This window comes from Hyaena hyaena, unplaced genomic scaffold, assembly GCF_003009895.1.
Source record: "Hyaena hyaena isolate Hyena2069 unplaced genomic scaffold, ASM300989v1 scaffold_520, whole genome shotgun sequence".
NCBI classification, from domain to species: Eukaryota; Metazoa; Chordata; class Mammalia; order Carnivora; family Hyaenidae; genus Hyaena; species Hyaena hyaena.
In genome coordinates this window covers 738,834-749,895 of record NW_024081152.1, presented here as the reverse complement: position 1 = coordinate 749,895, position 11,062 = coordinate 738,834, and the positions used below count along the sequence as shown (strand labels likewise).

The 11,062-nt window shown below is 40.5% G+C and overlaps 1 protein-coding gene across 2 annotated transcripts in view; it reads right to left on the bottom strand.

The window, feature by feature from the left end:
- The window catches only part of FAR2 (fatty acyl-CoA reductase 2), a 154,078-nt gene that overhangs the window by 17,754 nt on the left and 125,262 nt on the right, over positions 1–11,062 (bottom strand). For both annotated transcript variants that reach the window (XM_039255265.1, XM_039255266.1), the window contains exons 3-4: positions 8,610–8,785; positions 5,075–5,254 (exon numbers count right to left, since the gene is read on the bottom strand). In XM_039255265.1, the coding sequence (XP_039111196.1) occupies positions 5,075–5,254; positions 8,610–8,785 (356 nt within the window). The remainder of the gene's footprint in view (positions 1–5,074; positions 5,255–8,609; positions 8,786–11,062) is intronic.

Here is an 11,062-nt window from a genome sequence, read left to right as displayed (position 1 = left end):
TGAGCTGTCAGCACAGAGCCTGACGTGGGGCTTGAATTCACAAACCATGAGATCATGACCCAAGCCAAAGTCAGATGCTTAACTGATGAACCACCCAGGTGCCCCGATATACATCTACTTAAGTTGCTTCAAAAGAAGCAAAAAGTTAGATTGCAGAAAGCAACGTACATACAATTTCCTCTAAATATTACTATCTTTGGGGGGGGGGGGCTTGAGACTGAATCATTCTCCTACTGCCAGTCATTTCATAATTGAGTACAAAGTAAAATAGCAAGAGGAGGGCGTATCGCTCCTCCTAGGTTTCTTACGTAACACGCAGGGCAAGGCTAGCGGTGTGCCAGGTGAAGCTGTCTGTTGCCTCATGGTTCATTCTCCCCTCTCATCCCACGATCATATTAGTGTTCCTAAAACCCACTTTCGTCAAAGTCTTTTTTTGATTAAAAAGAAAATGGATTAAACAACAAAGCCATCCCTGTGTACACACACACACACACACACACACACGATCCTCCGTCAGTGGATCCCCATCGCCTACAGAATGAAATACATTCCTCTACATGGTACTCAAAATCTTCGTGTGGCCCCAGCCGTCTTCCCGGCTTGACCTCTACCAGCTTCCCTGCATGTCACGCACATGTGCGGCCAGAGTGGACGGACAGCCAGAACCCAAACGTGCCCCCGTTTTCCTGCTCCAGCGGCCGTGCCTCGTATGTGTCCCCGTCTCACCTGCCCACACTGTGCCTCCTTGACCAAGTCTGTGTCCTATGCCTGCCTTTTTTTTTTAAATTTTTATTTAAAAATTTTTTTTTTTTACAAATAGTTTATTGTCAAGTTGGTTTCCATATCACACCCAATGCTCATCCCCACACGTGCCCCCCTCCATGCCCATCCCCCCCATGCCTGCCTGTCTTTATAGAGCCTGTCTACCTCCGCCAACTCCATCAAACTTAATATGTCCCCCTTCCTCTACCACACTCCATATATAATTCTACCCTGTTCTATCTTGTGTTTTATTATGAGCTCCGTAAGAGCACAGTCTATATTTTAAGAAAGCACCTTTTACTCTCTCACACTGCCAAGTACGTGGGTGTACCGAAAAGACTGCGGCCATGTGACCAGAATCATGTGGCCATGGAGAAAAATGGTGTCTCTGTAACTTATTAGCTGAGAGACTTCTGAAGAGTTACTTAGCCTCTCTGAACTTTTTGTTCCTTTATTAGCACAGCAGTAATGATAATATCAAGCCTATGATACCGTGGTAAGAAACCGAACGTCTGTGAAAGTGTCTTTACTCAAAATAATTGCTCAGTGATGATTCCTAGCTGTCCTTCCCTTCTTAATGCATATTTACTAGACTGATTTAAGTATGCTAAATAAAGCAGTAAATATTTATGGATCTACTTTTCTAGTTCCTGACTCTAGTTATTTCAAGTTTTTATACAGGTGCAAAAATCCTTTTCTTCTGTCTCCCCGATGAGATGGTAACTTGGCCCCCAAAATATGGAAAGCACCAATCCCAAGCCCTATCTTTTCTGGTCAGTTATGTGCATTTTTATAATAGACATTCTAGGGGCACCTGGGTGGGCTCAGTTGGTTAAGCATCTGACTCTTGATTTCTGCTCAGGTCATGATCTCGTAGTTGGTAAGATCAAGCCCCGCATTAGTGCACAGCCTACTTGGGATTCTCTCTCTCCCTTTTTCTCTGCATCTCTCTCTCTGCCCCTCCCTGGGGCTTGTGCTCACTTGCACTCTCTCTCTCTCCCTCTCTCTCTCTGTCTGTCTCAAAATAAATAAACTTGAAGAGATAAGTAAACATTCTACTTAAGCTGTTATTCTGGAAGACTAGAATCTCATTGGCAATTCCTGATCTAATCATGCACAGGGGCTTCTAAGGTAAATATCACTAACTTTAGAAGACAGATACACAAGGCAGGGAAACAGATGGGTAATAATGGTGACACAATTCCGAGACCAAATAAATGTCTGTGGTAGTTGGGACAAAGGAAGAGGACACCAGCAGGTAGAAGAGTGAGGAGAGTTCATTGTTTAATGTTGATTAAGAAGCATTAGGGGCGCCTGGGTGGCTTAGTCGGTTAGGCGTCCGACTTTCGCTTAGGTCATGATCTCGCGGTTCGTGGGTTTGAGCCCCGCGTCGGGCTCTATGCTGACTGCCAGCTCAGAGCCTGGAGCCTGTTTCAGTCTGTGACTCCCTCTCTCTCTGACCCTCCCCTGCTCACGCTCTCTCTCTCTCTCCTAGAAATAAATTAAAAAAAAAAAGAAGAAGAAGAAGCATTAACTCCTACTTTACTATTGAAATGTGGCCAGGGCACCTGGGTGGCTCAGTCAGTTAAGTGTCCAACTCTTGGTTTCAGCTTCAGGTCATGATCTGAAGATCATGAGACACAGCCCCACATTGCACTTTGTGCTGAGCATGGAGCCTGCTTAAGATTCTCTCCGTCCTCTCCCTCTGCCCTTCCCCTGCCTGCACGTGCTTGCACTCTGTCTCTCTCTCTCTCTTAAAATAAAGAAACATTTTTTAAAAAGAAGAAAAAGCGGGCTGTCAGAAATAGGGATAAGACATGGACATATAGGTATCTTACACACAGGACTTCACATCCCCAGATATAAGCTTGCTATGGAATTCTGCCATCGAGTCTCATGTTTGTCTAAATGAGCAAACAAGCAAACACACGTCAGCCAGGACAGTGCGAACAACGGTCGTCTCGTTCCGTGAACCAAATTTCATTCATTCCGTAAATATGTGAGTCCCCACCAAGAGCTCATAACGAAAGTGAGAAGAAACGAGAGACGTTCTCTTCCTTTGTGAAACTTACTGCGCAAGAGAGATGTAGATACAGAACCAGCTATTTAGAATGACCCGTGTCAGGGCAATAATAACGATGGGCACAGGGGATGATAGCAGCCCAGAGGAGGCCACCTCGATGCAGCAGCCTCCTGGGGACAGCTCTGATGTCTGTCTGAGTAGGAAGGAACCAGGGAAGAAGAGATGGAAGTAGTTTCTAGAAACAGAACCATCATAAGCCAAGGCAGAGAGGTGTGAGGGAGAGGACTGACTCCTTGAGTGTGGCTGCAGCACATGTGTGAGGGAGCGCGGGCCGGAGGAGAGATGCTGGCAAGGTGGTCCCGGATGTAAGACTGTGAGTGAATCAAGTGCGGTTTTTGTGACTTTTCCCTCTTTTTTTTTTAATCAAAACCTTGCTTCCTTAACTGCATGCAAAATGTCTTCTGTGGAGACAAAATTTATTTCATTTTTAGTTCTCTTTGGCTGTCTATTTTTAAAAATAATTATACTCTTTGGAGAACAGTACATGACGGGGAGACATAGATTTTGTACAAATGTCAATTACAGTTTGGTCATAAATCAGGTAGCAACTGCCTGCCTTTACCGGGGGATAGATGGTGGCGAAGGATAGAAAGTGCCAAACACCTAGAGATAAATCAACTCTTCTGGGAGATGAGTTTATTCTTGTTTGAAATCGAGGGGTATCGAGTATTTGGACACAGCCTGGGAGGGAGGAGGTGCTAGAGAGTGTGTCTGGAGGGGCCCCTCACTACGGGTGAGCTGAATCTCATTCCCTGTCTCTTTTCTCCAGCAAACTCTCCGAGACTTTCCGTGCTGCCTCGCATCGCGCTGTGATCTGTCAGGGGTCTGGATGTGTCAGCAGTGGAGTGAGCCTTTGGAGTCTCGGCAGTAGAGTCTGGAATCTAAGCAGGGCACAGCAAATCCGTCAGTGCCGCATTTACCAAGAGACAGCACCGTAAGGGGGCAGCTAATGGACAAACAATTCGATTCTGTCTGAAAACGCTCGGGGCGTCAGAGCATCTTTTTCCAGCCAACCTGACATGCTCTAAATTGCAAGGTTCCCTTGCACCAGTTGAGCAAATCATCGCTTGTTAGTGACTTTAGGTAACCTCCGGGTCCTTTAGATGACTTTCATTCTTCTTTGTCCCGGATATTTTAAAATGACAGGTAAAAATATCTATTCTCAGAGTGTTGGAGATAAAAATGTTTGCCCTGAAGGGAATGAACTCTTGATTTAGCTAAGCTTCATTTTAAAAAGTATATCTTAAATAGAAATACAGTCTTATATGAAATTAAAATCTGACACACTTCACTGTGAAATAGTCTATTTTCTCTGCCGTATTACTTTTTTGCAGAGTTTTTTTTTTTAAACAAGGAAAACTTGGTAAATTGGACAGAAGACTGAAGACACAGAAAACAAAAATGTACTTATTCTGAGACGATGGTCACATCCCAAGAAGAAGTGGTTCCTGTTGGCAGGTGAGAAGAGAAAAACGCCAGCCTGCTATTTTTCCTTCTCAACAGGACAATAAGCAAAGTGTATCTGGGCCTAATAGACCAAGAGACTGGCAATTTCTGCCAGATCTGGGAGGATTTCTGCTTACCTATTAGTTCTTCTTTATTAACATTTTGATTAACTATTAAACAGTCTCTAGCACAACTGATTTACATGACTCAATTTATCATCACTTTTACAAAAGGGGCACTTACTGTTAGCCCCATTTCACAAATGAAGGAACTAAGGCTCAGAGAGTCCAAGGAACTCACTTAAATATAAAGATATATATTATATATATCACAGATACAAAGCTGCTGTCACACAGATATAAAGCTGCGGAACCCCTGTGGGTCTGACTCCGAAACTTTCTTCTGCACTTTCATACGGTATGCTCTACTTCTTTTCTCTAGTGACCATGTGAGCTCATTAAGAAGTGAGAAACCACCTCTATGGAAAGTATTCCCATGTACCTCTTGCAATCCTAAACTATTTAACGAAGCTTTTCTGTGGGATTTATCTATGCCTGGCCTCTGCCCCCCACCAAGCTCTATACTTCCCCACCCTGGGAATGACAGGAATTGCAGGGACAGGGTAGTGAAGAAAACAAGCACCTTTTCAAAGCATGCAGTTTCAGGGATGTCTCACTTTGTTACCTCATTAATGAATGGCTACAAAGAATCAGAGAGAACAGCAATCTGCCCACCTCTTAACCACCCCCCACCCCCACCCCCCCGCCATCTGACCCAACTTACTCCATGGAGTCGATGATTTTTTTTGGCTCCACAGGGCATGGATAGATGACTTCATCAATGTGCTTCAGGTTACAATTTGAAAAGGCAGTAGAGATGTGTATGAAGGCTTCAAGCTTTGGCATCTGACTGGCCATAAGTAAGAGCTGCTGGGTGGCAGTGACATTAAGTTGCACGGCATGCCTGCAGCAGGTGAAGCAGAAGGAAGGACAATGAGGCAACCCAGCATCCTGCCTTGCTGGAACTGTCCCACTCCAGTAACTTGCATGTCCATCTGACTTTTGTGGCTGCACCATAGGACAGGGAAGATGGGGCGCCTGGGTGGTTCAGTCAGTTAAGCATTGGACTTCGGCTCAGGTCATGATCTCACAATTCATAGGTTCAAGCCCCCTCTGTGCTGACAGCTCAGAGCCTGGAGGCTGCTTCAGATTCTGTGTCTCCCTCTCTCCTTGCCCCTCCCCCACTCACGCTTTGTCTCTTCCCATCACTCAAAAATAAATAAAACATTAAAAAAAAAAAAAAAGGACCCAGAAGAAAAATATGAGTCTTGGATACACAGTTACATGATGCCCGGAATGTGTTATATATTGATTATGCATTCTGTGCACAGAAATCCTATTCAGGGAAGCATTGTACATAGTGCATGTAGAGATCGCTTGGTTCTAAATCAGTCGGAAGAGGGGGAAATTATAATCCTCTGAATTTGTAAAGGGGCTTCTCAAGCAGCCATTAAAAATATAAAAATACATTAACTGAGCATTTGACTCAAGAAGCTGAAAAATTCAAATAAACTGTAAGGGAGCAACAGTGGACACAGAATGAGAAATATATGGGGCGCCTGGGTGCCTCAGTCCATTAAGCGTCCAACTTCAGCTCAGGTCATGGCATCCAGGTAAGTGAGTTCAAGCCCCATGTTGGGCTCTGTGTTGATGCTCAGAGCCTGGAGCCTGCTTTGGATTCTGTGTCTCCCTCTCTCTCTGCCCCTCCCCTGCTCATGCCTCTGTCTCTTGCTCTCAAAAGTAAATAAACATTAAAAAAAAACTTTTTAAAAAAGAATGAAATATACATTTCTACTGCAAAGGTCTGGTTCAGACATAATAACTGATTCAAAATCCTGAATTTTAGCTAACAGAACACAAAAATTGTGTTCTATAAACACAGTATGTGGGGACAATGATATATTTCATTCTAGAAATAATATGGCTTATTATCTAACTAAAAAAAGAAAAACTAAATTATCCTCTATATGTATTTTGATAAGTTTTAAAATGACATTCAATATCCATTTCCAATTTAATTTTTAAAATTCACTACAGGAAGAATAAAATGATTAAAGTGTATGTATTTCAATTTGCTAGCTTGTATCTTGCTTCATGGTGAAAAGTCAGGACCAATGCTTTTAAAGTCAGGGCAAAGAAGGAAGTCCGCCATCACTACTACTAAATATTGTGCCAAACTCTTACCTTGAAATTAGAGAGGAAAATAAAATTAATTAACAGATATAAAAATTAGAAAGGCAGTCACAAAAATTGTTATCAGATTACATAACTGTATTTCTGGAAAACAAACAAAGGAGATAAAAAAACTATTCTGGGATATGCAATAATTAATTCAGTAAGGTGTCCATTTATAAAGTTATGTAAAAGGAAAAAAATTAGAGAATACAATGGAAGAAAGGCACACATTCAAAACTGAACATTTCAAAAATAATTCAAGTGAGTAATAAATGAATAGACTATATAAAAAAAATTATAAAACTTCATGGAGGGTCACAAAAATTGAATAAATAATTCTTGGTAGGAAGAACAAATGGTTTAAAGATGTTAAGTTTTTTAAATTAGTTGGCATATTCAAGGTAATCCTAATCAAAATCCCAACTTTTTAAGAACTCAGAAAAATTATCCGAAGTTTAATCAAAAAATGTAGCAGATGAGAATGGTAAGGAAAATTCCATAAAAGGAAAACAATGTGTGTATACTTGTCTAATAAAATAAAAATTACAGTAATAAATACTGTGGCATTGGAAGAAAAGCCTAATTAATGGAACAAAATAAAGAACTCAACAATGGAAATTTAGTATAAGAGTTTCATTTTAAATAAAGAATAAAAGCAAATCATTTAATAATTTAATAAATGTTGCTTAAGACATAGCCATCTGTTAGAAATTTTTTCAAAAGCTACTCCACATTCACACCCACACCACTTTTCTTTTTATAGAATTTTCTTATTTCTCTTTACAGGCAAATAAACTTGAAATGGGTCAAAGACTTAAACATGAATATGAAGCAAAAAAAAATATTCTAGAAGAAATTATGAACAACTGCATAAATAATAAAAATAGTTGAGGGCAAATGATAAAATATTTGGAGCCTTATAAAAGGCAAAAAATTAATATGCTAAATCTTCCAAGAAGTCTTAAAATTGACAATAGAAAAATATTTCAATAGAAAAAACTGTCAAAGAACATGAATAGGCATTTCACAAAAGAATAAAATGCTAATCACTATTTCAACATCTTCAACTTTTCTAACTATCAGTGAAATAAAAACCAAAATATGCAACGGCATTTCCATTGTATTGGCAACATTAAAAATAATTAAAGGATTCTAACACAGTGCTACAATGTGCGTCAGAAATAACCCCATTCATGTGCACAGCGACAAGGTAAATCAGTAACTCCTTTTTGGAAAACAATTTATCATTACGTGCCAACACATAAACTGTTTATAATCTGGGCACATCTGGTATATCTCTAACAGTTTTACTTCTGGACATTTACGCAAAGTAAAGCACACAATGGTTTACAAAATGCAAGCACAGAGATGTTCATTGAAGAGTTTTTTATAATAGTGAAAAATTAGAACTATCCAAAAATATCCACTACAATAGAACTGGTCAAGTATATTATATACATGGACAATGGAATGTCATGTAGTCATTAGAAATTTTAAAAGAATATTTATTGATAATGAATGAAAGGCATCCAAAAGTAGAATTGAGCAAGTTGTTAAAACATTATTGATACGATGCCATTATGTTTTGGCAACATTGAGCATAAATCTATCGTATTATGGATGTGTAAAGAAAAGTTGGAATTGGGGTGCCTAGGTGGCTCAGTTGGTTGAGCGTCTGACTTCGGCTGAGGTCATGATCTCACAGTTCGTAGGTTCAAGCCCCGCATCTGGCTCTGTGCTGACAGCCAGTTCAGACCCTGGAACCTGTTTCAGATTCTGTGTCTCCCTCTCTCTCTGACCCTCCCCTGCTCACGCTGTCTCTCTCTTTCAGAAATAAATAAAACATTAAAATAAAAAACATTTTAAAAAACACACAATTATAAGAAAAGTTGGAATCGATGCTCTCCATAATATTAAATGGTTATCTCTGGATGATGAGATTTTTGGAGAAGTTTCACTCCTTTGTATTTTTTTTCATAGAGACTATATGTATTTTTAAGAGAAACCACAGAGGAACTCACACACGCACATGTGTGCTCACGCATACATACTCACACACATAAGCTGTGAGAGGGAGAACGTACCTCAGAGGGTCATCGAAGCGCACAGTGGCCGCACAGTGGAAGATAATGTTCGTGCAGGAGAGAAGCTCTTGCATGTCCTCCTTACTGATGGCGAGGTCATTCTGATTGAGATCTGCGTAGACAGCTCTGATCTTCTCATGCACATTTGGACAAACTTCTTTCACCTTTTCAAACAGCTAAAACATAAACATAAATCAATCTGCAGACAATGGCATCACGACATTGTTCTTGTTTTGCTGACTTGTTTCATGATCATTCCCCAAACCTGTTTTTTTTTCTTTAAATTTTCTTAACGTTTTATTAATTTCTGAGAGAGACAGAGACAGCATGAGCAGTGGAGGATCAGAGAGAGGGAGGCACAGAATCTGAAGCAGGCTCCAGGCTCTGACCTAGTTGTCAACACAGAGCCCGACGTGGGGCTCAAACCCACGAACCGTGAGATCATGACCTGAGCCCAAGGCGGACGTTTAACCGACTGAACCACCCAGGCGCCCCTCCCCAAACATGGTTTTATTTGTAACATCACTCAAAGAAGGCATTGACTCAAGACCCATTTGTTTTCTTTCACGAGACTCGGTCAGCTTAGAACAATTTCTGCTCCTCTTAATTTGATAAACATTCGAAAAATCAGTTCTAATTACCAGTAAGGAGTATATTTTGAACTTTTCCTGCAGGGGAAAGGAGTGACAGTAAGTCATCCTTATCCTGCCCCATTCTCTTCCCCTACAAGGCAGCTTTGTGTTTATACGGGGTGACTGTTTCCATTTTGGGCTGGGAAATGTGGTTTTCAGTGCAAAATGACCGGCCTTTACCAAGTACCAGCAAAATCACCGGCCTTTACGAAGGAGGTCTTATGGGCACAAGTTCAAAACAACTTGGTTAACTGGCCCACATGAACAAGATGTCTCAGCAGCACAAACATAATTAGAAAATAATAAATGAAGCAACTTTGTCAGAGGGAAAACAAATAAAACTTTTATATTATCTCATTCTAATATCAATGGCAGTCATTGTCTAGTAAGACAATTACATGAGCCTTTGTACCTTTTATGGGGTTTTAATTGATTTCTTAATATTCTAATTTATAAAGGGAAAAGGAACGAGCCTTGGCAGTTTTAGATTTTATTACTATTACTCAGATGGAACAGTCTCTACTTCCCCCTCCACACAGAAGTCCTGAGGTTAAATTGGTATTTTCCATTTTCTCAGCAAATACAATTTTAATAAAATGGTCTTTGTTTCAACCTATTCTGATAAAATGAAATTTCACTGCAGGATTGGTATGGTGAACAGAAAGGGAAAGTAAGGCTAACTGTTTAAAAAGGTTAGGAACAGGGGCGCCCGGGTGGCTTAGTCGGTTAAGCGTCCGACTTTCGCTTAGGTCATGATCTTGTGGTTCGTGGTTTGAGCCCCGCGTCGGGCTCTGTGCTGACTGCCAGCTCAGAGCCTGGAGCCTGCTTCAGATTCTGTATCTCCCTCTCTCTTTGACCCTCCCCTGCTCACGCTATGTCTGTCTGTCTCTCTCTCTCTCTCCCAGAAATAAATAAAAAAATATTAAAAAAAAAATAAAATAAAAAAAATAAAAAGGTTAGGAACACAGAAAATTAGTCTGTGGTTTTAATCATAATACAGTAGCAGAGACTGTCCTCTGCTTTTCTTCAGCCCAAAAGAATGTTTTCATTTATTCTTTGATCCTGAGTAGCAGGTTTCTGTTCTCTGCTGGAGATCTACCCAAGGCTTTTTTAATTGGATAATAAGGATCTTAGGTAGTCAAGAGATTGTGTCTCATCTGAATCAGGCAAGACCATGTTCGGTTTTCTAGGTGTGCAAGATGATTTGGCGTTGATCTGGCTGCATTGCAGGGACACGAGAGACAAAAAACAAAAACAAAAACAAAAAAACCTTCCATGCTGCTCTGCCATCTTGATCCCTCCTCAGCCATGACCACGTTCATCTGCCCTTCAGGGAATCCAGGGCAGGTGACTAGGGAAGGAGGTCAGATCCACACGCTGGCCTGGCAAGTTAATAAACTTCTGTCTTGACCTACAAGTTTCCTGTACTGAATGATCAGCCTTTTCAGTAGGGGGCTACTACAGTCTGAAAAGAATTTGGAAGTTATATCCTCAGTGGTTTTTTTGACATTTGGGATTGATGAGGTGGATAAAGTGTCTGAGGGACACTCTCAGTAAAGGTCATTCTGGTTCTTCCAGAAAGGTATTTAACAGCTTTTCTAATCCTGATGAATCATAAGCGTCTTAAATATTGGTTTTCACAATCAAATGCTTTCCTTCTTATAGTCCATGTTAATCGTACAATGAATTGGATATTTGGGGATAAATTTATCTAAAATTTGCTTAATTTCCCCATTTTTAATTGGATTTGTTGAAGGCTCTGTTTTGAATCTATATGATAGATTTTATTCACAAGAAATTTATTTAGGGTTTCTGTGGACT